Source organism: Acomys minous (assembly GCF_964271855.1).
Source record: "Acomys minous genome assembly, chromosome: 6".
In the NCBI taxonomy this organism is placed as follows: domain Eukaryota; kingdom Metazoa; phylum Chordata; class Mammalia; order Rodentia; family Muridae; genus Acomys; species Acomys minous.
Window position 1 is genome coordinate 87,899,552 of NC_140487.1, and position 27,425 is coordinate 87,926,976.

At 38.0% G+C, this 27,425-nt stretch overlaps 1 protein-coding gene across 4 annotated transcripts in view; it reads left to right on the plus strand.

Moving 5' to 3' along the window:
* TUT4 (terminal uridylyl transferase 4) overlaps window positions 1–27,425 on the plus strand; it is a 114,954-nt gene that overhangs the window by 45,109 nt on the left and 42,420 nt on the right. For all 4 annotated transcript variants that reach the window (XM_084784532.1, XM_084784531.1, XM_084784533.1 and 1 more), the window contains 8 exons: window positions 2,704–2,830; window positions 10,066–10,185; window positions 10,392–10,604; window positions 13,788–13,962; window positions 14,643–15,340; window positions 19,104–19,254; window positions 23,741–23,827; window positions 26,288–26,391. In XM_084784532.1, the coding sequence (XP_084640658.1) occupies window positions 2,704–2,830; window positions 10,066–10,185; window positions 10,392–10,604; window positions 13,788–13,962; window positions 14,643–15,340; window positions 19,104–19,254; window positions 23,741–23,827; window positions 26,288–26,391 (1,675 nt within the window). The remainder of the gene's footprint in view (window positions 1–2,703; window positions 2,831–10,065; window positions 10,186–10,391; window positions 10,605–13,787; window positions 13,963–14,642; window positions 15,341–19,103; window positions 19,255–23,740; window positions 23,828–26,287; window positions 26,392–27,425) is intronic.

The window sequence follows — 27,425 nt, forward strand, 5'->3', positions numbered from 1 at the left end:
TGCGGATCCCCAGCACTGAGATAACAGCTGGGTAATCCTACGTCTTGGAAAGACAGGGAGGCCCTAGGGATTTGCTGGACAGCCAGCTTCAGGTTCAGTGAGAGACCCTGTTTTAACCAAGAAGGTGGAGATACCCCACATGGACCTCTAGCCACCACGTTTGTGAACATATCTATCTGTTTTCTGTTTGTGTACAATACACACACACACACACACACACACACACACACACACACACACACAAACACACACACACGGCCACATACGGCCAACAAGATGGCTCATTTGCCACATAAAACTGACAATCTGACTTCCACCCCTTGTATCCAGTGTAAGCCCTTGTTCATACAAAAAAACAAATTTGTGGCAAACATCCCTAAGAGAAGAAATTGTATGTTTTAGATTTTTCATTAGGTTAACATGACCTTTATTGACGTTTATTAAAGCATGCCAAATCCATATGAATAAGAAATTCAACTAGCAGAGAGCTAAAACACGCCGCTGGGCATGGTGGTGCACGCCTTTAATCCCAGCACTCAGGGAGGCAGAGGCGGGTGGATCGCTGCAAGTTCCAGGCAAGCCAGGTTTACAAAGTGAGTTCAGGACAGCCAAGGCTACATAAAGAAACCCTGTCTTGAAAAACCAAAAAAACCAAACCAACTCTACATAAAGCCTTTTCTTTCTTTCTTTCTTTCTTTCTTTCTTTCTTTCTTTCTTTCTTTCCTTCCTTCCTTCTTCCTTCTTTCCTTCCTTCTTTCTTTTCTTTCGTCTAAATTCATGTACTCATCCAGCAATGCTAAGAGCATTTACTTTTGTGTAAGCTCTGTATTGATCTGAAGATGTAAACATCCAGGTTCTATTATCTGTTATAACCTAGGGGCTAGTGAGGTGAGCTTATCTTGAGACATACATAGTAAAAAGAGAACCAGCTCCTCAGAATTGCCTGCTGTCCTCCATTTAAGTATATGTGTACATATACATAGATACATACAAAATAATGTGAGAATGTTTTTGCAGTCTAGTTTTTGTTTAATTAGCATAACTTATTGCCTTCTAGTCAGATGTCTGTAGGACTGAGAGGGTAAAGTACCTTTGAAAAATGAAAACTTAACTGGGTGTGATGGTGCATGCTTTTATGCCTGGCACTGGTGGGGCAGAGGTAGGGGATTTCCGTGATTTTGAGGCCAGCCTTGTGTATATAGTGAGTCTCAGGGCAGCCAAGGCTACATACATAGTGAAGCCTGTTCTCAAAAAAAAACCAAAAAAAGTGTTCTGTTGATTGCTAAGTTGTTCTCTTTGTAGTCTGATGTTCTGTTTTCATACTCGAAGTCAGAGGTTCTATAGAGATCTAGTTCAACTTCCTTATTTGGGATTTAAAAACTTTTACCTATTATTGAGTGTGTTTTGTGTATACAGTTGTGTCCCATGACACACATGTGGAAGTCAGAAGAAAACTTTATAGTGTTAGTGCTCTCCTTCAGAGCTTTGCATGGGTTCCAGGATGCATTCTATAGGATGGAACTGAGGTCTTCAGGCTTGTGTGGCTAGTTAGGCCATCTTACCAGCCCCACTTCCTTATTTTCTAAATTAGAAAATTGAAACTGCGAGGGGGTAAGCATTTGTACAAATGCTTCTATTATTAAAGGCAAAATCAATACTGGAATGTAGGCATCTGACTTTGATTAGGTCAAACTAATCACACTGTATATAATATATAATTGCCTGTGTATATTTGCTGCTCCCTCTTCCTCTCCTAGATATTCTCCACTGAATTCTCTTCACTTAAGATAGCTCCTGTTTTCACGTCTACAAAAGCATGAGTCATGGATTAATAAGGAAACTCTAATCTTTAAATTGAAAGTAACAACAAAATTACAAAAACTTGAATAAGAAATTAAAGTTGAGAAGTTTAGTTAGTAAGTTTATTTTTTAGTTTATCATTTACAAAGCAAAAAAGAATGAACTAGGAGAGAAGTATGCTATATTGACATTGAAGATGTTCATGTCACTGTGGCTTGAGCTTGTCATTGTAGCCTGGGCTATATAGTAACACCCTGTCCTTACGTTCCCTGTCCTCATCAACCCGAAGTGTGAATTGATAATATGACGAATAAAGTCTCTTGTCTCCAAACTTGACCAGCTAAGTTTGATCTGTGGGACTCACATGGTTAAAGCAAAGAACCAACTTCTATAAATTGTTCTCTGACTTCCATGTGCACATCATGGCACAAATGTATTCATATACAATAAATAAACAGAAGAAATGTGTCACTATAACTTAAGACACTTAATTTTTAAAAAATTATTTGCATATCTGTGGGTGCTAGGAATGAAACTGGATTCCTCTACAAGAACAGGATAGACTCTTAACTTTTGAACCATTTCTCCAGTCCCTGTAATAACTTTTTTGGTTATTAAAATATGGTGACTGAGGGCAGATGGTGGTAGTGCACCTTTAATCCTAGCACTCTAGGAGGCAGAGACAAGGTTGATCTCCGAGTTTGAGGCCAGTCTGATCTACAGAGTGTGTTCTAGAACAGCCATAGCTAAAGAGAAACTCTGTCTCTAAACCCTCCCAACCCCCAACCTCCCACCCCCAAAATGAAAGGAGGTGATGGAAAAGAGATAGCTTCTACGTTTTTGAAGTGTTGTAAAGTTGCTGTTAAAGGTGTTAATGCAGTGCCGTTTGTTTCTCATTCACAGTGGCTTACTCTGCAGAGTGAGTGCAGGAAATGATACGGCATGGCTCACTGCTGACTTACTGGCTGCGCTTGGCAGAGTTGAACCAGTCTTCACTCCCTTAGTGTTAGCCTTTCGCTATTGGGCTAAGGTAAGTGGAGCAGAAGGAAATAAGTCAAGTCTTTCTCTGTGTCTTACTCTGATGTGTAAATTATGAGATGTAAGAGAAAATAGTTGTTTGCCCCACACAATTGTGTGGCAGGTATTATCATGGACATCAAGATAAGGTTTCATAGGCATGTATAAAGTAAAGTTCCCTTATCCATCTCTCAGTTGATGCTTGAAACTGAAGATGACACTGAGCCATTAAACATAGGTTTTTAAAAAACATTCATATCTGTGATGAAGTTTATAAGTAAGAGAATAATAAAAATAGAACATACATAACAGTACAATGCATTAAATTATTTGAAACTTGTAAATTGTTCATTTTTGGAATTTTCCATTTAATTTTGATGTACTTTTTGTTGTTGTTGTTTGTTTGTTTTTCATGTGTACAAGTGTTTTTCTCATATGTATGTCTTGGGTACCTGGAGAGGTCAGAAGAGGGTGTTGGAGCCCCTGGTACTCAAGTTACAGACAATTGTGAGCTGCTATGTAGGTGCTGGGGATAGAACCAAGGTCCTCTACATGTTAACCTCCTTTTAAAGAGTCATCTGTTTAGCCTGCCTGTATATATGCATATTTGTTTGTTTTTGTTGTTCTTTTTCCAGACAGGGTTTCTCTGTGTAGCCCTGGCTGTCGTTGAACTCACTCTGTTGACCAGGCTGACTTCAAACTAACAGATGCTCTTACTTCTACCCTCCCAGTGCTGGGATCAAAGGCCTACGGCATCATGCCATCTTACAGTGGGATTTTTGATAGTCATACCTTTTTTTACACTATAGAAATGTTCTCTTGCCAGGTAGTCGTGCTGTGTACCTTTAATCAAAGCACTTGGTAGGCAGAGGCAGGCGAACTACAGAGAGAAGCCTTGTCTAAAACAGATCAACAACAACAAAGAACTGTGCTTTTATATGTGTGTTTGTGTGTGTGTATAGTTTATGTATATTTGTGATTATGGATGCACAGGTGCCGTGGCATGTGTGCAGAGATTACCAGTCAACTTTCAGCAGTTCTTTCCCTCTTCCACTATGGGTTCCAAGGATTGAACTCAGGTCATCAGGTTGTATACAGCCAGTGCTTTTATCTGTGGAGCCATCTCGCCTTTATTTTTGCAGGTTGAGAAGTTCTTTTGAAAATTTATTGCAGATAATTCTTAATTGTGGCCTGCTCTTTTGAGTGCTAAAATAGTATCATTTTTATCACTCCCTTCCCCCTTTGTTCTTTTGAGACAGAGACTTGTTACATAACTCTGACTGATTTGGAATTTGCTTTGGCTTCCAAGTTCATCTCAAACTTAAGACAGTTCAGTCTCTGCTCCCTCTGGTGCACTTACAGGCCACTGTAGCTGGTGTTTGCTACTTTGTGGATTCCTTTTCTTCCACCCTTCTTCACCTTTTTTCCCTTTCAACTTGCTAACACTAGATAGGAGAGAAAAAGGATAGCAGGAAAGGGGCTGTGGTTAGACTACTTCCTACTGACATAGGTGCATTGGGGTCCTTGGGGATAAGTTTGATCTTTGTCATCAGGATATCTAATTTCTTCTTCTTGTTTCTTCTTTGCACATGGCTGTTTAACAAACTGCAACCAACCTCTCAGGGTCCTAGCATTTATATGCTCTGGAAAGTCCCCAGAATTCCAAAGTCACACAATTGCAGAAACTATCTGCAGCTGGCAAAACCGTGTCCCTGTTAGAACATGAGGCAAATCATAGTCAGCTGCTGTGAAGCAGCTCCATATCCTTATACCTGGGATTAAAATGAAAACATATTCTTACAATATTTGTGTGGTTTCTAAAGAAACTAAAATTCAAAATTTCTCTCTACATTTCCTCCTTTCTGTTTTAAAGCCATTAATTGTGTTGTGTGCAGTGGGAAATTACAAACAGAGACATTTTCCATGAGAGAAATGCTTTTTTGGATCAGTGGCTAAGACCTCTCCTGCCCGATTTTAATCTTTATTTGTTTTGATGGTGTCCACAGCATTTCATTTCCTGTGGATATAGAAGCAAATCCACGTCCCCAACGCAAAACTTCTGCTAGCTTCCAGTCTGATGGTGTCTGAAATGGCAGGTACTTTTTGCTGTGTGGGGCCTTGAGCCAGGCCCCCAAAGCCATTTCTTGACGGTAAGAAATTGCCTTGGACCTACACTCATTGGTCAGATGGCAACCTTTGTCACATTGCTGGTACACGCCCGGAAGCCCAGGCCTTCTTTCTGGTTTATATTTAGAAAAATGATTGCTGCTAAAAAGGGCTTGTTCACTTTTCCAGTGCTAAGGATTGTATATCTCCCAATTGGTAAACCAGGCATTTTGAGATCTGAGGCTTTTGGTTTGGTCACAGTCTGTTTGCAAATAACCAAGTTTCCTGTAATTGAAGCACTGGGCATTTTGGCATTGGAGACTTCTAGCTATAGCTTGATCTCTGATATTAGCATGGTATACATTAGAGCCAATACTGATTGTATCCCTTGTCCACTAGTCCATAGGCGCTGCTTGTACCTTTAAAGGTCTAATAACTTTTTTACATTTGATATTTGTATTTTTATAAGCCAAGATCACTATCAACACCTGTCTTGTGTCAGGGTCTAATATAACTTTGTTCACAACTGAGACTAATCTTTGTTTAAAAAAAAAAAATCAGTGAAGACTTTTCTAGATCCTTGTATAATCTTTGTAAACGAGGTGGATCTTTTTCTTGGCTCTGCAACTTTGTCCCAAGCTCTTAAAGCCACTAAGCGACATCATTCTATAATCTCAAGTGCTTTGAATCTCTTTTTTTGTGTATCAGAGTACTGCCCTTCACCTAGCAACTGATCTTGTACTATATTCATCCCCCTCGCTCTATTTTGCTGTTGAATATTTGCAGCTTCTACCCTCTAATACCTGGTAATTGTGGACCATCGTCTGGTACAGCTGTCACAATTCCCTTCCAGTCTTGAGGTATAATTCTCTTTTGAGTACCCCAGTTATTTAGAATTTGTTTCACATAAGGCGAATGCATCTCATATGAAGTCATGTCCTCTTTAAAGGACGCTATCCTATCTTCTTATAACCTTGTTCTCCACCATTAGGAGGCATATACTGTGTGACTGATGGTGATTTTTAACCCTGGGCTGCCCTCAGTTACCTCTTGTGGCCTTCTTGGTTCAAGGTTAACCCTTTTCTCAAAATGGGCTGATTGATCTTTTCCCTGACCCTGCCTCCCTGTGCGGTTTCCTCCTTCCCCAGCTGCCCACCTAGCTCCTTGCTCTGTCCAGGGGTTTTTGGCACTGGGAACTGAAAGTATAGTGCTGGGCAGGTCCATGATCTGCCTTCCAGCATCGTTTCTTTCCCTCCTTCCTTTTGGGGGAAACTCCAGTTATCTTGCTCAGTTATTTCTTCCTTTTTTGGTGCCCCTTTCCTCCCCACCACTCCCATTTCCATCTGCAATTTTTCCAGCTGCTCAGTCATTCTCCCAACCTTTTTAAAGACAGAATATAGGAAGAAGAAAAAGAAAAACAGATAATCCCCTCTAGGAGCAAAGAGGAGGATATACTAGTGGAAGCAGCCACAATAAATTTTTCTGCTGTTGTTTTGAAACAAGATATCCATTCCTTTGTTCTCAGCCGTTTCCTCTATGGCATTTACAATCAGACTTCCCATTCTGCCTACCCCTGGGCCTGTGTGCCACTTGTCGCTGGCGTTGTTGGTTTGTGGGTTTCTTTTTCTTCCACCCTTTTCCACCTTTTCCACCCCAATATTAGATAGGAGAGAAAAAAGGATAGAGAGGAAAGGGGGGTGGGCTTTATTATCCTTAGACTACTTCCTGCAGATTAAGGACGTCGAACTCCCTGGGGCAAGTTTGATCTTTGCTGTCGGGGTATCTAATTTCTTCTCACTACAGGCCACCATATCCAATCAGCCTCACAGGAATTTAAAATATTCAATTATGTAAGTAAATTGTGCTTAAAAAGTATATAAGTGATACTCAGTTTTTTTAAATTTATTTAAATACAAGGCCTAGCTGATTAGCCAGTGCTACTTTAAAACTTGCTATACATCCCATGCTGTCCTTGAACGTGAAGTCCTCCTAATTAAATTTCCTGGTTGATGGGATTATAGGTGTGTGCCCCTTCTCATTTCTTAAGATATTTTGAATTAGAAACAAAAAAGTAGTCTTATAAACTTTGTTTCTTTTAAAAAAAGATTTACTTATTTATGTACATAAGCACTTTATTGCATGACAGAAAAGAGCATCAGATAGAAGAGGGTATCAGATCTCATTATAGATGGTTGTGAGCCACCATGTGTTTGCTGGCAATTGAACTCAGGACCTTGGATGAAGAGCCAGTGCTCTTAACCACTGAGCCATTTCTCTAACCTTAAACTTTCTTAAAGTGGCTTCTAGCATGATTTCATGTCATGGTGCTTGATACATAATTGTGTCTCAACACCCCAGTCAGTGTAAGGCACTAGAACATAGAGTAGGGAGTGAGCTGCAGAATGGTTTATTCTTGTTTCTGACACAATAATGTGCTTCATTTTTGGCAGTTGTGTTTTCATGTACTTAATTTTCCTAATTCATTATAAGAAACTGAGAAATTATTACTAGTGTATTTTTTACAAGTTTCTTTTAAAGTTCTGAAACATTTTTTTTCCTTTTGAAAGCTTATTAAGTCTCATTATTCTCTTGGTGAATAACAGATTATCATTTGGGGTTCAGAAAAAATTTAGCATATAGTGAATTTTTCTTGTATCACTGATATGAAATCATAGTTGACTGTTCCCTGGCTTATTAATTATTATTTTATATACATTATTAAATATTATACTGTACTTATAACATCATTTCTAATTCCAGAGGAGCAAATTAGAAGGCAAGCAAATGGCTCAGTATATACAAATACAAAAATGGTACTGTAATGAGTAAAATTGTCATAAATAAAAGACTTTGTAGTTGAGGAAGGATTTGGCAGTGACTTTGGAGAGAAGAGTTTGACAAGATTCTCCATTGCGAGAGAGACTCATCACCAGATACGGAACCTCACAGTTAGGGAAAAATAGTCCATAGGAACCAGTTCTTTAATGGCACGATATTCCTGGAAGTAAGAGTTGAACAGGGCAAATACACTACTTAATTTAAGCACTTGGGCAGTGAAGGCAAGATAATTGCTAGTTCAGGGCTAGCCTGGGTTATATACTGAGGCCCTGTCTCAAATACAGTCAGACTTGGACGGAAAAGAACTTTCAGCGCCCCCCCCCCCATTCAGCAAGCCCTGCAAGTATGTCATAGGAATTCTAGGAAGCATTCTGTTTCAATACTAAGCTTATACACTGAGGACCTGCTTCACCCTGGCAGCTGGAATAGTTTATGAATTTTTGCAATGTGGAAGAGAAGGTCATTGGATTAACTTTCATATTCCCCAGGTTCACACAGCTGATCTGTGTTGGGCAGGCATTTGTCACTCAGGTAAAGATATGGTTGATGATGAATGGTGGATTGTGTTGGGGTTTGGAGTGGTTCAGACACCATAGCTTCAAAGACAGAGGAGTCACACTCTCCCACACCCTATTCCTGCTTCTGTTCCTGCTCCTGTTTCTGCTCCTGTTTCCTCTGTGGGCATATTCATTGGGATTGGGTCTTGTCTGTGACTGGAAGGGCAGAAGGCTTAGTTGGGGTCCCTTTGAGTCATAATGGGTCCGGGGACAGCAGAGAAGGGAGAGGATGAAAGTAGAAGTTTCCTAAGTGATGGTGTGGAGCTGGAGGACAAGAAAGAACATTACAACAGGGACCTGTCAGATCTGTTGCTGGTGGTAAGGTTCAGTGGCTTCATGGCAGGGTAGGAATGATCGTGCTTTGATACAGAAAGAAAATGGAGGGTGCCTGTGACAGCCAGGTCTTTGTTGGGGTTGTGAACAAAATGGCATCTCAAGCCAATAGGTATAGTGTCCCTGAAAAGTAGACCTTGTGGTAGAGTTCCAGCTATACTTAGAGTGGCAGTTGGATGATGTAACTCACCTAGACCATGGGCAAAATGTCACTTAGTTGGATAGTGACAGCATTCACTCTTAGAGAAATTCCATCAGAGCTTAGTCTTGTAGCAAGAGGAGCTGGGTGCCTGATAAGGGCTCCCAGGGATTGGGGAATATCTAGCTTTGGTCCACCAACAGGCTGGTAGAGTGGCTAGTTAGGCTGGACGTGACTTTATGTCTCAGAGTACTGAGGACTCAATTCTTTATGTTCATTCAGATGGGAGCTCAGAACTTAGTGACAGGAGACCCTCATAGATGGTAGAGATATGTGGTGGCATTGGTTATCATGTAGTCAAGGTTGAAAGTCTGCCGGGAAGAGGGAGGGTGGCGGCTGGAGAGATGGCTCAAAGATAAAGAGCACTGTCTGTTCTTCCAGAGGTCCTGAGTGCAATTCCCAGCAACCACAGGTGGCTCACAATCATCTATAATGAGATCTGGTGCCCTCTATTAGCATGCAGGCACACATGCGGGCAGGATACTGTATAAATAAAAAACAAAAAAGAAAGTAAGTCTGAGCACCAAGGTCAGATCTGACTTTTTTTTTTAAAGTAGTTAGTATAGTAATACATTCTTTGAGTTCTGATGATAGTAGTTTTATAGATAAAACCTCTTAAATCAAGGTAACAGAACTGTTTTATCGTTAGTCAGTTCTAGTCAGGTTACCTGATTTTGAAAAGAATTGTGTTTAAAATTAAAATTTTTGCTGTTGTTTTTTAAATCTTGATTTCTTTGGGGGTCTCTCTGTTACATGACCCTGGTTGTCCTGAAACTTACTCTGTAGACAAGGGTGGTCTTGAACTCACAGAGATAACCATCTCCCTCTACCTCCCAAGTACTGGGATTAAAGGTATATGCCACTGTGCCCGACTTATTTCTAGGCACTGTTTGACTTCTAAAAAGAGATCCTTGGTTTTAAAAGGTTTTTCTTCCCTGGTGTGGTAGCACACACCTGTGTATACACCGGTATGTGGTAAGACACTTGTAAGTTCAAGGCTAGGCTACACAGTGAAACCCTGTATCAAAAAAGTTGGGTGTGTGTGCAAGAGACTAGTAACATGAGGTGATATATTTTGAATTATGAGCTTTCAGATTATCTCTTAGGTTTCATCATTGTTTGGACTTTTTTTTTTTAACAGTGAAAAACAAGCTGCTTGTACTATAAAAGTTGAAAAAAGCTAAACGCTAGGACCTTTTCCTTTTGATTTTGCAGTTGTGCTATATTGACTCCCAAACTGATGGTGGAATCCCTTCTTACTGCTTTGCTTTAATGGTGATGTTTTTTCTTCAACAAAGAAAACCCCCTCTTCTTCCTTGCTTACTTGGAAGTTGGGTAAGCTTGACTTTGTGGTATATATGTGCATGTGTGTGTGTGTATGTGCGTGCGCGCGTGCGTGCGCATGTATATATAGTTCTTGTTGGGTGTTGTGCTCAAACATTTTAAGATGGAATTCTGGTTTGTCTATCTTTTCTCTTTCTCTTTCTTTATTTTAAAAATAATTTTTTTACTACCAATTTGGAATGCCTTTTTATATATAGATTGAAGGCTTTGACCCAAAAAGAATGGATGACTTTCAGCTGAAGGGCATAGTAGAAGAGAAGTTTGTGAAGTGGGAATATAATTCAAGTAGTGCAACCGAGAAAAACGTAATTGCTGATGAAAACAAAGCTAAGGCAGACCAACCAAAAGATGATACCAAGAAGACAGAAACAGACAACCAAAGTAACGCCATGAAGGAAAAACATGGCAAAGTAAGCCTTTTGTTTTTTATTTTTGGCTTTTCTATCTGTAGATTTATGATGCCGTCAAGTGAAACTATTTGACTAGTAGTAGATTGACCTCTTGGCCTCATTTTCCTCATCTGTGAAGTGAGGGGTTGATCTGGTTTAGTTTTTGGTACTGAGATTATCTAATACATTTATGTATGTTTGAATTGTATCAAGGTAATTCTGTTTCCTTTGTCATTTAAACCAGTAAAATTTTCTTTATCAGGAATTTTAAAGCATATTGTGGACATTGTGGCCAGATTGGGTGGAGAAATAAAAGTCTTTTGCTCTAAGAGGGAATGGCTTGCTCATTTAGTTAATTCAGCTTGCATTATTAAGGAGCTGCTCTGCGCCAGACATTCTCTTCATAAGCAAACATGCATGGACCGTGTCCCTCAGAGGCTTGTACTGTTGCAAGAATATAGATGTGCTGTGTTCAGGTGATTGCTCTGCTTAACACTGAATTGCTAACGCTCCCTGGATTTCCTTCAGTAATCCCAGTTAATGATCTTAACTGAAGCAGCCAAATGAGGGAGGGCTGCACACTGACCATCACCTGCTGTCCTTTATACTCATCTTCTGCCTTGCTACCTCTGTTCCTAGTGGAACTCCCATGTTGCAATCTGCATTGCCTTCTTAACTATTCCAGAGTTTTTATTACTCTAGCAATTTTCTTTACTAAATGACTAGTTTTTCATCCTTTATTGAATCAAGCATTTTTATATTTCTCCCATTTTAAAGAAAAATGCTTTTGTACCCTCCCTCCCAGTTATTGCATGGTTTCCCTTGGTAGTAAAACTAAACAGAATTGTTTATCTTCACCATTTTCTATTTTTCTGAGTCTCCTTAACACATATTATCAGTCTGCCAAAACATACCCTCAGCTTCTATTTAGTTGTTTCATGGTCACTAAAAATTACCTCTTTTGATATAGTAACACTTTCCAGTTGATTATTTCCTTGGAATGATTTCAGTACGCCAAACCTGTCACTGCTTAGTCTTTCTCAGTTTCCTTTGCTGATTTGCTCTTTTCCTCCAGTCGCTTAATGTTAACGTGTTACAAGCTGGGTCTATCATCTCTCTTTTTCTGATTTGTCTACTTTCTTGTGGTAGGTGATGCTGTCTAGTCCTTTTGTTTTAAGTGCTGTCTGTAGGAGGACGAATCCTCTTTCTTGAACTATATAATCATATTTAACTGCCTATTTAGTGTCTTCTTAGGTATCTTCATGTGTCTAAACTGGACTTTGGATCTTACTCTCAAACTTGAAGATTTTCATGTTTCATCAGTAGATGGTACTATTTCCTTTTAAGGATTCAGTTCCAAATGTCAGACGCTTCCTGTATTCCTTTCTTTAATGAAGACCCTATATGAAGTATGTCAGAGAATCTTGAATCTTGCTATTTTTACTTCAAAATATATCCAGAATTGCATCACTTTGACCACATACTATTAACATTCTGGCCTGGATTTTTACCATCGACCTCTAACACATGCGTGTCCTATTGCCCTTTATCTGTAATCAACAACACAGTAATCTTTGAGTGGTTGGTAAAAAGTTAAGTCAGATAATTACCCTTGTCTGTCCTTACACAAGCATGTTTCAGTGTTTCTTACTTAATTTAGTATAGAAAAGAAGCAAATAGTCATTGGGTCAGTGTTTGCTTCTTCTGTTTCCTTCTACTACACTCACTTTCAGTGTTTTCTCTTTTCCTTCCTCTTCCTTATCGTTGTGATGCTGAGAATCACTTGGTTTTCTTTTTAAAACCAGTTGTCCTTTTGTGTTGTATATGTTTATCTTTTTCTCATACTTTTTCAACAAAACTTATTCTGACACTTAGTTTAAACACAGTAAAATTTTCCTGTTCCTGTACTCCTTCCCCTTTGTTATGTGAAACTTTTTCCCCATGGCACTTAGTAGCTTCTAACTTACTATATAATTTACCTATGAAGTGTGTTTGTTTTCTTTCTTAGGAAGAAGGCTCCATGAAGGCAAGGAGCCTTTGGCTGCTTTCCAAAGATTATCTCAAGTCCCACCTTAGCATTTAACTTTTACTGCAGTTGTCAAAATCATCTCTCTGTCCTAATAGTCTGTAGAGTAGGACCTCACCTTATCTCGGCAATATAGTGTGGTGATTTACAACACAGACAAAGTAGCCAGGTGGTCTTCAGTGATCCTTGCTTCAAAGAATTGTTAATGTAGGTTTAGGTTTTAGAAGTGTGAATAAGGATAGTAGGCATTATATGTTGAAAATGTGAATTTTCTTTATTACGGTATTCCTAGCACAAATCCAGGAACAAAGTAGGTTCTAAAGAAATGTTTGCTAAATGAAGGTTTTTTGTTTGTTTTAATTTTTGAAAGTAAATTTTGCAACAAGAAATTGTAGTAGCTGTTCAGTAGTTTATAACCTTGACTGTGCATGAGGTTCACTGGAAAGAGCATTAAAAGTTTTAAGTATTTTTTTAAAATTTTATATATATGAGTGTTCTGTCTTCACACACACCAGAAGAGAAAGTCACCCCATTACAGATAGTTGTGAGCCACCATGTGGTTGCTGGGAATTGAACTCAGGACCTCTGGAAGAGCAGTCAGTGCTCTTAACCTCTGAGCCATTTCTCCAGCCTGAGCATTAAAAGTTTTAAAGGACAAGTGTGGTGCTTGTAATTCCAGTACTTGGGAGAATGAATCTTGGATTAGAACCTAGCCTGCGTTACAGCATGAAACCCTGTCTCAAGCCCACACACCTACTCAAAGAAGCAAAGGGGGAAATTTCAAGAACTGGGAATGTACCTCAGTGTCAGAGCATTTGCTTAACATTGATGAGCCCCTTGGTTCGACTTATGGTGTTCTCACCCCACATATTCACACATATAAAACCCCAGTCCTCAGTCCAAATACCCCAGATCAGTTAAATCAGATTCTTGGAAGTGGTATGGAATTTCATGCTTACCTGGTGATTGTAGTGTGTAGACAAGCTTGGTAATCACTGGCTTAATGAAAAGAACACAGAATTCCTTGGATTTCTATAATTCAAACCGACTGTTTTTTTGAAAGTGCTTTTTCATGCCTGTTTTCGAAAACATATATACTTAAAATTTGTTTTTCTAATTAACAATTTATTGATTTTTATAGTTTTGAGAAACTTGAATGAAAAGTATTTTTTTTCCAGTCTCCTTTAACATTGGAAGCACCAAATCAGGTACCTTTGGGACAGTTGTGGTTGGAGCTGCTAAAATTTTACACACTGGATTTTGCTTTGGAGGAATATGTCATATGTGTACGGATACAAGATATTCTAACAAGAGAGAACAAAAACTGGCCTAAAAGACGAATAGCCATTGAAGGTGAGATGATGCGCTCTACATGTGTGAGCCATTTGTGTGTGTGCTCCTCATCATTTAATAGTGTATTCTAAGCTTTATCCTTGAGTAACCCAAAGAAAGTGATCATTGATGTTGACTAGGTAACATAAAATCCCAAGCACATAATTAAGCTATGACAAAAAGCCACATGTAGTTGTCCATGCCTGTAGTCACAGCGCTTGGGAAGCTTAGGCAGGAGAATTGCCATAATGAGTTTAAGTTCAGCTTGCACAACAAGAGTGTGGCACCTTAGTTCAGAAAGCACTATGACAAGAAATGAAATTGTTAATGTGAGTACTGGAGTATGTAATGTTTCATTCAGTGACAGTATATAGGGGAAGCAGAGTGACATCGTTGTTAGTGATTTCTTGATTGCAGCTGGAATTATTGAACTTAACTGTAGCTAACCTCTTGAAAATTAATTTTTAAAAATTTTATTTAAAAATTTTTCCCTATTAGTTTTTAATTTTATGGAAGAAACAAAAGAAAAGGCACCACATTTGTTTTTCCTCTTTTCCTGTTTTCAAGAACTCACTAGCATCCTAGGCTAGAGAACCTTGGGAAAATGTACTATATTGATAGTCTAGCAGCTAAGATCTATTTGTATAAGTGTGGGAATTACTTTATTCATAGAGACTGATAATCATTTTCTTTTTCACTAGACCCATTTTCAGTCAAGAGGAATGTTGCACGAAGCTTAAACAGCCAGCTTGTTTATGAATATGTTGTGGAGAGATTCAGGGCAGCTTATCGGTATTTTGCCTGTCCTCAAAGGAAGGACGGAAATAAATCTACAGTGGATTTCAAGAAAAAAGAGAAGGGGAAAATAAACAATAAGAAACCAGTCAAGTCTGATTGTATGGCAAGCAATTGTTGCATTCTTCTTGGGGAAAACACAGAAAAAGTAAATACAGAAAGAGGCCAGCCTGCTAAACATGATAAAGTGGAGTTTACATCCAAGAGATGTGTTGTTGACAGTGACAGTTTGTTGGCAAATGAACTAGGTTTGGCTGACCATGGACAAGATTCTTCTTCTCTTTCTACTGCCAGTGAAGGCAGTGAATTAGAGCAAAAATCAGCTGAGAAACAAGGTGACTTAACACCTTCAGAAACTTCTTTAAAGAAAGAACTCAGCCAGTGTAATTGCATTGGGTCCCCTGATGGAGCTGACTCTGCTGGGACAGACTGCAGATCAAACTTAGAAATGGAGAATTCACATCAGACTGTGTGCAACAACATACCTGCTACCTCCTGCAACTGCCACGCTACAGAAGTTGCTTCTGACCTTATTGATGATGATAACCTCCCCTCCCAGGAATTATATTATGTGTTTGATAAGTTTATTTTAACCTCTGGCAAGGTAGGATGTAGTAAACAATTTATAAAACCTTGTGGTTACTGTGTGACTATTGAGAGTTTTTAGGTTTATTAATAGTAACATAAAAAGCTTTTATGGTAGCAGCTTGTTCTGGAATGATACTTAGTCATGTATCGGTCTTATAAAGTATAAGAATGCATCGGTACTCTTGGAGTAGTTGGTTTTATTCTCTTTGTACATGAAATGATTTATTTGCTCTTAGGAAATTCAGATTAGCAAAGCAGTTTGTGTATGGGGTTGTTTTGTTTTGTTTCAAGGCAGGGTTTCTCTGTGTAGCCCTGGCTGTCCTGGAAGACCATGCTGGCTTTGAACTCACAGAATCCTTCTGCCTCTGCCTCCCAACTGCTGGGATTAAAGGTGTGTGCCAGCACTGCCAGCAGTAAAGCAGTATGTATTCGTGTATGTTCGTGTGTGTGTACACACATATATATATGAAGTTATTTTTCTTTTAAAAAGGAAGTAAAGTTTTACCTTTTAATAATTTTTTCTCTTCTTTTTGTGGGAATGTATAACTATACTGCTAAGTTGTAGTTGAAGCTACAAATAAGAGTCAAAAAGTGTAGAATCTATATTTATGTTCTGACACTGATAATTTCTGGACTTTTTAATATCCTTTGTGTATTATTGAGCACTTTTTTTTAGTGAAAGAATCTGAACTTAAGCTCTTTAGAGTGTATAAGGTACTGCAGTGAATAGAACATAAACAACTATTTTGTTAATAATAAATTGCATTTCTTCAAGTACAGTGTACAGAACTAAATATCTCCATCCAGAATGGCAAAATGATTAGACTTTTTGCAAGCATAGTAGATTATTGGAGGGGGTGATGAACTGGAAAATCACTTTGTTTTATTAATAATTACATATTGACAAGCATTAAGTTTGTTAACCTTTTAAAGTGAGCAATATTTCTATTTTTAAATCTTTTTTGTTGAAATGACTGGGTAGTTAAGAGCACTTGCTGCTTTTGTAGAGAGGACCCACTTGTTGGCTCATATCTCTAGTTCCAAGGGACAACTTTCTCTTCTGACTTTTGTGGGTACTGCTTACGTGCACATACACACACATAAGATTGGATTTTTGAAAACTTTTTATTTTATATGTATGGGTATTTCAAGTACATGTGTATCTGTGCACCACTTACATGCCAGGTGCCCTGAGAGGTGAGAAGAGGATATTGGCTACTCTGGAACTGCAGTTAACAAAGGTAGTTGTGAGCTGCCATGTAGGTGCTAGGAATCGAATCCAGGGTCTTCTGTAAGACCAGCCAGTGCTTTGAACTGCTGAGCAATTGCTCCAGCCCAGATTGATATTTTTAAAGGCTGTAGATTTTACACACACACACACACACACACACACACACACACACACACACACACACACACACACACACACACTCCTACTCCTGTCTTGATGTGTTAGAGATCAGTTAACACCTATGAAATGACGACCACTCATAATGTCATAAATATATTCATTATCTCAAAAAGGCCTTTCTCTACCTTTCTTTCTCTTTTGTAGTAAGTTTAATCTCTTAGCAAACTTTTAAGACTGTAATACAGTATTAGTCATAAGCCCAGACAACAGTGGATCTCCAGAACTTGTTTATTTTGCAAAAATGAAATTTTATACCTTTGGCCCCACACTTATTTTTCCCCCTCAATCCAAATAGTACTTGTGTATTCTGTATAAGGATACATCTATTGCCTATTACCCAGCTGATAGTATTTAGTTACAAAGACTGTCGGAAAGAATGACTAAATGGCAGGTTATTAGCAAGACTTATTAGATAATTACAGCTTACATTCTTCATAACCTCTCTCCCTCCTCCCAAATTTATACTAAGGTAAGTACCATATTTTCTATTTTTACTTTACTAACAATCTATATCTTAAAAAACAAAACAAAACCAAAAACCAGTGAGTAGATATGCCTGTAATTCTAGCACTTGGTAGGGTTAAACAGGGAGCCTGTCAGTTTGAGACCCACTTGGACCATATAGCCAGTGTGAGTACCACACAATCTGTCCTATAAAACAACACTGTTTTTCAATAGGAAAGACTTTTATTTTTTAATAGACAGTGTTTCTCTGTAGCCTTGGCTTGGCTGTTCTGGATTCGCTTTGTAGACCGGACTGGCCTCAAACTCATAGCGATTCACTTGCCTCTGCCTTCTGAGTGCTGGGATTAAAGGCGTGCGCCTCTATCCTGGCCCAAGAATTTCTATTTTTATTCTACATGTATCATTTTAAAAACAGACCAGAATATTCTGAAAAGCTGATAGCTGGGCATAGTTGTGTATGCCTTTAATCCAGCACTTCAGAAACAGCTCCAGGTTTCTGAACATTGTTTATGGTGTTATGATTTCTCTAGTTTCTATATATAATCTGTTCAGTTTAAAATTTTTTACATGTGTGAATATTGTCGTCTTGTATGCATATGCACCATGTGTGTGCTAGGTGCCTAAGGAGGCCAGAGAGGTTGTCTCCTGAGACTAGAGTTACAGATGGGTGTGAGCTGTTTCATGTATGGGTTCTGAGAGTCAAATCCAGGTCCTCTCCAAGAGCAGCCAGTGCTCTTAAACATTGAACCACCTTTCCAGTCTTGTATAATTTGAATCAGAGTTTATGGCTATGTAAATGCCCAGGCTAACATTGGAGAAACTCTTTAGGTACACATAATAACAATGAGAGTTTAATGATCTTCCTTAACCATGTGTGCTTTTTGTAAGTGGTTGGCATAACTGTTTACTATTTGACCCCCTGTCTGGTGTTCTACTGGAAAATACTTAAAGTGATGCTATAGAATTTGAAAATTTAGTTAGTAGCTGTTTCATTATATAGAGCTAAGTTTTAGAGCTCAGTCTCCAGAGACCAAAACCATACTATAATTTTACATACTAGCTGAAAGAAGATTCCTTGATTGATTTTGAAGATCAAAAATATTTGGAGTAAAATGAAAGATGCAATTTAAATTTTCTTCATGAATGACTTTATTAAGTCTCAGTAAATTAAACACGCAAGAAAGGAATTGTGGTTGTAGCTCAGTTGGTAGAGTACTGATCCTGAATGTGTGTTCCAGCATTCATAAACCCAATGTGGTGGTTCACATCTGTAATCCCAGCCATCAGGAAACTGAGACAGGGGGATCAGAAGTTGTGTGTTATTTGAGGCTGGCTTGGGCTATTGATGTTGAGACTCTGTCTTATGAACCTGATGGACACGGTCTGGAGAGATGGCTCAGCAGTTATGCTTTGGCTGCTCTTTCAGAGGACCTGGATTCCATTCTCGCACCCACCGAGTAGCTCACAGTCATCTGTAGCCCTGTTCCTGAGGATCCAGTGCCCGCTTCTTGATCTCAGGGCACCAGGCATGCAAGTGGTGCTCAGACACACCTGCAGGCAACACATAAAATAGAGACAAATGGTGAGGGTTGTGGTCCTAGACAAGGTATATGCTTTCTTTTGGGAGTTGACCAAGGTTTTTAAATAACACAAACTTTTGTATAGCCTGCTAATTCCAATATCTTGTATTTCCAAGTAAATTGTTTATAATGTAATTTTGGTGGGAGAGGAAAGTTAAAGCAAATTTTTATATTTTATACATTTCATAACAGCTTTTTCCAAAAACCTGAATGAGTAATGAGTTATAATTATACAATGTTTGTTGTTGCTTATAGTTTTGGATCTGCTTTCTAAGTGATGAAATAACTTAAATGCTCACTAGATTTTTTTTTTAACTAATTAGCCGCCAACAATAGTATGCAGCATCTGCAAAAAGGATGGCCATTCAAAAAATGATTGCCCAGAGGATTTCAGGAAAATTGATCTAAAACCTCTACCACCAATGACAAACCGATTTCGAGAAATACTTGATTTAGTATGTAAAAGATGTTTTGGTAAGTGTTTGGTACTATAACTACTAGAAGTAGACTGTTAGAATATTGAATATTTTCTGATTTAAAAATAATTTTTTAGTTTTAGTTGGGCAGAGTTTTTTTAGTAATAGAAAAGATCAAACAGTTATTTACTATATGTTGACCATATTCAGAGTAGCATGTTGAATTCTAAGGAAAATACAATTGAGTCGATATATATATATATATATATATTACTTTAAAAAACTTAAACTGTAGAATTGAGTTATTCAGAATAGTATTTATTAGTTCTTTGTTCTTACTGAATTAAGATCAGTTCAAGCTAAATAGAGTTAAAAACTAAACTAACTGGTATATCTCAAGCTTTCATTAACTCTGTGTTGCTAGTGTATGGGTACTGCATGGGAACCTCAGGGAGCATTTCTGTCATTGCAGTGTGCTTTTGGACAGTATTTTCCTAGCTGGATACAAAAGACACTTCCTAAATTAGCATAATTGTAGCTAAGTCTGGTTTGTTATGGTGGCACATCCTTTTAATCCGAGCTGTAGGGAGGCTGAGATAGTACTGTCAGATTTGAGGCTAGTCTAGACTGCATAGTGAGTTTAAGGCCAACCTTGGCTACATAGCAACACATTGTCTCAAATCTATTAGGGGTTGGCTCAGCAGTTAAGAGTACTTCCAGCCTTTACAGAAGATCTAGGTTCAGTTCCCTGCATCCACAGGGTAGCTCACAGCCACCCGTGTGTGTCTCCAGTTCTTTGGGATCCAATACTTTTTGCGGGCACCAAGCATGAATATGGTGCACACACATGCATATAGACAAAACACTCATACACATAAAATAAAAATAAAGCTTAAAAAAATCTGTTAGCTACAAGTAGGAGTCTAACATGGCCATATGTTATTTGTCTTTGGTAAATACTCAATAGTGGAATAATCACATCATGTTCTTTTTTCTTTTTTGATTTTGTTTATTTTTATATTATGTATATGAGTGCCTGAGTATATGTTTACCACAGTGTATGCAGTACCCTGGAGGCCACAGAGGGTGTCAGATCTCCTGGAACTGCTGGTACAGATGGATGTGAGCTGCTATGTGAGAACTGAACTCTGGTCCTCTAGAAGAACAGCCAGTGCTCTTAACTGCTGAACCATCTCTCTAGCTCCATAGCATGTCATCATCCTCTTCATTGTCTCCTCCTCCTCCTTTTTAAAATTTATTATTTATTGTTTTTTATTTTTTGAGACAGGAGTTTTCACAGCTCTGGCTGTTCTGGAATGTTCTGTAGACCAGCCTGTCCTCAAAATCAGAGATCCCAGCCGGGCATGGTGGCACATGCCTGTAATCCCAGCACTCAGGAGGCAGAGGCAGGTGGATCTCTGTGAGTTGGAGGCCAGCCTGGTCTATAAAGTGAGTCCAGGACAGCCTAAGGCTACACAGAGAAACCCTGTCTTGAAAAACAAAACAAAAAATCAGATAATCCACCTGCCTCTACCTCCCAGGACTGGGATTATAGGCATACGCTGCCATGCCTAACTGATGACTCGTCTTCTTAAAGTAGTTTTATCAAGCTATAGTGTACTATCTCTGTAGTTAGTCATTTATTTAATTGCTTACTTTTGGAATCCTAGACTTGTTGGTGTAACACAATATAACTTGTTGGAGTTTGTGTCTCTGACATAACCTCATTGGTGTGTGATTTTTTTTTTTAATTTATTTTTTAGGTTTCTTTCTTTGGGGACCACAAGATATACCAGGCTCATTGTGTATATTTTCTGACTTAAATCTAATCTAGGACTTTTCTCCAAGGTCCCCAAATTTCTTCCATTGGAGAATAGTATTAGGTTTCAATATATGAATACAAAGTGCTCTATTTTGTTGTTTCGTTTTGAAACAATCTCCTATGTAGCCTTGTCTAACCCAGCTCTGAGTTTTACCTGCCTCTGCCTCCCAAATTCTGGGATTAAAGGTTTTTGCCACTGCACTTATCATGTGTTCTTAACATTACTGGAATATTATTGCTTTTAGGCTCTCTCAGAGCAAGAAAATGGAGGCCTAAGCATTAACCCATGTGTGTGTCTATACATACTACAGATGTTTATATATGCAGTCATCTTATTTATGCTTATTTATGCTTAGTCTAAACAGGATTTACAGAATCTCCAATTCTGAACCACTACATTCTTTATTCTCTCTTCTCAAAAAACACTGCTTCTTACAATCTACTACTAAAAAGTGATTAGTTGTTGCATTTTAATACACCTGTATTAACAACCTCAGAACTGTTGAACTAAACTCTTTAGTAACAATTTCATTAAAATTAAGTGCCTATATGTAGGTTTTTTTTTTTTTTTTGGTCGTAAACTTACAGATTGTACTCATTCATTATGGTTTTTTTTTTTTTTATTAGATTGTGTGTGTTTTGTTTTTGTTTATATAGCCCTGGTTGTCCTGGAACTCACTATATAGACCAGGCTTACACTCATTTTCATAATTACTAAGATTCATTACCTTTGCCCTTGAGTGAAGGCTTTACATACATCTGTAAAACAGATTCTTTCATCACAGTCTGATTCTATCATGAGATCTTATGATCTCATACCATTTTGTAAAATTTGTAGACCTTAAAACTTCTTTATTATTATTATTTTTTTAGTTTAACCTCCAAGGTGATAGGTTTCTGTGGAATCATTATAAATATATATTATCTATACTTGACTTTGGTTCAATCTTGGTGCTACAATGTTCCATGACTTTTGTGTTAGCATTTACTCATGGTAAGGTAAACTTCAGAAGAACTATTTTGGCTCATAGTTTAAGGGAGTTGGTCTAGGAGCTCTTGGTTCTGTCACTGTGTGCCTGTGATGAGAGTATGCAATAGTAGAAGTGCACGGTGTAGCAGAACCACTCCTCTCAGAGTTGCTGTGCAGAAGAGAAGAGGAAGTAGACAGTATGTCCCCTCTTCAGGCTATGTCTCCTAATGGAAGATTTCCCAACTATTATTTTACCTCTTAACATTCTATCTCATTAGCATCTGGTTTAGGACCAAATCTCATTTTAACACATGTACTTAACTAAACCATAGTGTGTATGTCACCTATCCATGATGTGACTATTATATAGACTAGTTTCATAGCCAAAAAAAAGAAAGAAAGAAAAAAAATCCCCCAAACTGTATTCATCTATTAATGATCCTTCTCACCTATAGTACTCATATATTGTTATTATTGTTATTACTATTTTCATTTTAAAAATTATTTTATGTGTATGGGTATTTTGCCTGCAAGTACGTTTGTTTATCAGATGTGTGCAGTGTGACCTCAGAGGCCAAGAGTGTGTTGAATCCCCTGGAACTGGAGCAGCAGACAGTTGTGAGCTGCCATCTGGGTACTTGGGATTGATCCTGGGTCCTATAGACTATTAGCTAGTGTGCTCTTTCTCCCCCCTCTTTCTTTGGTTTTGGTTTTTTCCGAGACAAAGTTTCTCTGTGTGACAGTCCTGGCTATCCTAGAACACACTTTGTAGACCGGGCTGGCCTAGAACTCACAGAGATCCTCCTGCCTCTGTCTCCTGAGTCCTGGGATTAAAAGGGTGCACCACCACCACCGCCCAGCTGTAGCAAGTGTTCTTAACCACAGAGCCATCACTCCGGACAGATATAAAAGTAAATGCTGGGGCTGGAGAGATGGCTCAGTGGTTAAGATTGCTATCTGTTCTTCCAGAGATCCTGAGTTCAATTCCCAAAAACCACATGATGGCTCACAACCCAACCATCTGTAATAGGATCTGAATCCCTCTTCTAGTGTACATGAAGATAGAACACTCATATATATAAAAATAAATAAGTCTTTAAAAAAGGAAAAAAGAAAAAAAAGTAAATGCTGATTTAATTAATCATAACAGATTTAAAGTCAATTCTTGTATTATTTCTGTTACTATGTAGAGTTTTGCGTATGTGTCTCTGGGGTGAGGAAGACATGTTCTTAAGATATTTGTATGATCCTGTTGGGAATAAAAAAAGAATGTAAATGAAGACTGAAAAACTATAAACACCAGGAAATGATTTGGTAGTGTTTGGCAGGCAATTTGAAATAGTAAATAAGCTAAATTAAGGTGAGGTCTCAAGACTACAGGGAGGTAGAGTAGTTTATAGAGAAAATGGGAACCTTGACAAGATATTACTTATTTAAATGGGTGCTTTGATAACTGAACACTGTGAGATAGAGGGAGCTATGGGTATAGGAAAGAGCTAAATATCTGAAAAAAAAAAACAGTATTAATTAGTTTCAAAGGGTAAATGCATTTATAGCATATGGGGAAAATGATCATGTAAAACATGCATATATTTTAAGTTTTTTTCTTGTCCTCTTGCTCTTTTTCTAGTGTCACTCATGGTTTTATCATAAAAGTAAATAAGTAGTTAAAATATTGAGTCAAATTTTTACATTGAAAACCTGAAGAATTTTCATAATCTAGTCTCATGTTTCTTTTTCTTTTTAATATAGATGAATTATCACCACCTTGCTCTGAACAACACAACAGGGAACAAATTTTAATTGGCTTGGAAAAGTTTATTCAAAAAGAATATGATGGTATGTCATAGGCTAAAAGTTGGTTGTTACAGTAATCACATGGTTTTGAGTTTGATTGACTTAAACTGTCATATGTTACGTACTATTTTAGTTTCTCTGTCTGTATTACTAAATGCTGCCCCATGAGGAGCTTAAAGAGGGTACAGTAGTTAGTTTAAATAAAAATAAATATATCAGTAAATAGTAAATGTTATTAGAAGTTGGTGATAAAAGAAGCATAGGTTGTAAATCCCTCATGAGGTAGCATTTGAGTTGAGTTCAAATAATATGAAGAAACAAACTATATGAATTTCCAAGGAGAGAACATTATGGGAAAAAAAAGGGTTTAAAAGACCAATTGGGAGTCCAGTGTGTTTCGACTGGAATGTGCAAGATGGTTGTAATAGAAAGATGAGGTCATAGAAATATCCTAAGGAGGGCTGGAGAGATGGCTCAGTGGTTCTGAGCACTGGCTGCTCTTCCAGAGGTCTTGAGTTCAATTCCCAGCAACCTCATGGTGGCTCACAGCCATCTGTAATGAGATGTGGTGTCCTCTTCTGGTGTGCAGGCATGCATGGAAGCAGAACACTGTATTTGTAATAAATAAATAAATCTTAAAAAAAAAAAAAGAAATATCCTAAAGATTAGATCCAAGGACATTGGTGAAGGACTTTTAATGAAAGCTGTGTAGAATTTTTAGCATTAAATCAGATGTAGCCCAGTAAGCGTATAAGTAGCAACATTGCAGAGAACTGACATGAGTACAGATGAAGCACAGTAGTGGAGGAGGTAAGTGGTTAGAATTGGATTATATTTGAAGGTGAAACTAACAAGATTTTCTAAAACATGTGTGATGCAAAGGAAAGAAAGGAACCAAGCATGATCTCAAGGCTTTTGCTCTAGAATATCAAAACAGTTATTTTTTTTTTTTAGCATGAACGTGGAGAATCAATTATTTTGTGATCAAATATTTTAGAAAGTTTATTTATAGTAATTTATTTAGGGCTGGGAAGATTACTCACTTGGTAAGTGTTTGTAAGCATGAAGACCTGAATTTTATTACCAGAACCAGTGTAAAAACACAGGGTCCAGGGGCAGGTACAGTGGTTGAGAACAGTTGTTCTTCCATAAAACTCTGAGCTTGGCTCTCAGCACTAGTGTCTAGTGGACTTTATAATTCTAGCTTTAGAAGATTCAACACTCTTGGTTTCTACAGGCGCTTGCATACATACATGAGCATGCACACATATCTGTACTCGGAGGTAGAGATAGGCTGCCTGTCTTTGGTGCTCACTGGTCAGCTATCCTAGCCTAATTGATGAGGTCCAGGCAAATCTTATGTCTCCCCCCTCCCTTTTAAATACAACTCAAACTCAATTTTATTTGACCATCATAGCCTCTTTTTAATGAATATGTTGTATATTTGAAAAACAAAGTCTCATGCATTATAATATTTTATGTTGAGAATACTTTACAGAATATTTTATTTTAGTAGACTTCAAAGGGAAACTCATAAAAATATGGAACTCCTAGGCTAGTGAGATAGCTCATTGGGTAAAGATTCCCAGCCTAGTAACAATGAATTTGATCCCCTAGATCCACAAGGTGACAGAGACAAGCAACTTCCATGAATTTTTCTCTGTCCTTCACACATGTTGTGGCATGCGCGAATATGGGAGGAATACTAAGCCTGTATATCAAGGTGATAATTTAGTACTTGAGTGGTACACTGAAAGATCTAGTTTACTGTTAAGAGAAAAGTTATCAACTAGTGAACTTAACCTTTGGTACTGGTGTTGATTAACAACAGTAGGTGGTAGTTAGTGTAGCTGGAAGAAGCTGAAGGTCTCAGTGATTGACCTAGGCTGGTTGAGCAAGGTACTAAGGATTGCATACATTTCTGCTGAGCATCTGAATAGGTAATGAGACTGTTGGCTGAGAGTTGGTATATTAGTTGCTTGTCTCCTTGGTTTGACAAAATACCTGAGAAAAACAATTTTAAGGAAGCATGGAATGATTTATTTTGGCTTATAGTTTTAAGGATTAGAGTCTTTCATGGCAGCAGAAAGCAGCTGGTCACAGTGTGTCCAATTAGGAAGCAGGAAATGAAGAATGTTTGTGTTCAGCTCGATTTCTCCTTTTTATTAAGTCCATGGGATCATATTCTCCACGTTAAGGGTGCCCCCCCACCTCAGTTACATAATGTAGATAAGGCCTCATAAGCGTGCCTGGGATCCCTCATAAAGCTGCCACAGTTGGGATTATAGGAATAACAGTAGGTCTGAGTGAATGAAGCACATAGTTTAGACATATTCAGCTTATGATATGTTGAAAAGAAAAAGTAGTTAGTGTCTTGGGTGTTAGAACCTAAGCAAAAGATCCTAGCTGGAGTTGGGTATTTTGGAATTTCTCAGTGTTACCACTTTGTAGATGTTACATGACTCCTCTAACCTACTCATTGACTTGTCTTCCCGAGCTTAGAAAAGGCAAGATTGTGTTTATTTGGTTCTTCTAAGAATGGATTTGGATTCCGTGATAGTGATCTGGATATTTGTATGACTCTGGAAGGCCATGAAAATGCAGAGGTAAGAGTTAGTATTTGGAAGAGATTCCAAAGTTTTTGTCTAATGTTGAATTTGTTTTAATTTTATACATACTCATTATACATGGTATCATTCTTTGTATCAATGTGCTAGTAGTGTTTGAGATCCAGCGTAAACTCAGCTAATGTGGAAATACATTTTGTTAAAAAATATTCAGACTTAAGTAAATTTACTATTTATCACGTCTTAATATAACAGCTAGGTCTTTGCGACTTACAAGTGTCTAGTAATGAATTGGGTGAAAAAAACTAGTTTACTATACATTGGAATTTTTTCATTAGAACCAAGGCAAGCTGGTACTTCTCTTTGGTAGTAAGCATCGCTCCCTCTCCCTCTCCCTCTCCCTGTGTTTATGTACTCCATAAGTAGAAAATACAGGTATGATCTAATTTATAAATGGATTACATTTTTAAATTAATTATAATTTTGGGACATTGACATCTTTTCCATAGAAGCAATGTTATAAAATTACAATGGTTGAGGGTTAGAAACTTTATTTTTGGGTGGGATGGGAAACTAATACTTACTGAGTTGCTGTATACACTTGTAGATGCCTTATCTTTTTCTGTTTTTAACCCTCTTTGAGGCAGATATTAATTACCCCATTCTCAAAATGAGGAAACTGAAGCTTTGAAACACAAAATAGGTGCTGTAGATTTAGTATAACAGGTAAAGATGCTGTTTCCAAGCCTGACAACCTAAATTCGAACCTGCGATCCACATGATGGAAGGAGGGAATTAACTTTAGCAAGTTGACCTCTGTCCTCCGTAATGTCATGCTCCCACTTCCTCCATACAAGTAATAAACAGATATTAACAATAACAAGAAAGAAAGAAAAACTTATTTATTTAATCTTACCTCACTCACTATGTAGACCAGGGTGGCCTCACACCAAACTGGCTTCAAACCTCCTGCCTCTGCCTCTGCAGTGCTGGTATTAAAACCTTGCACCACTGCCGCCTGGTACTGCTGAATGCTTCACAACAGGCTTTATGGAACGCTCCAGCAACTCTGT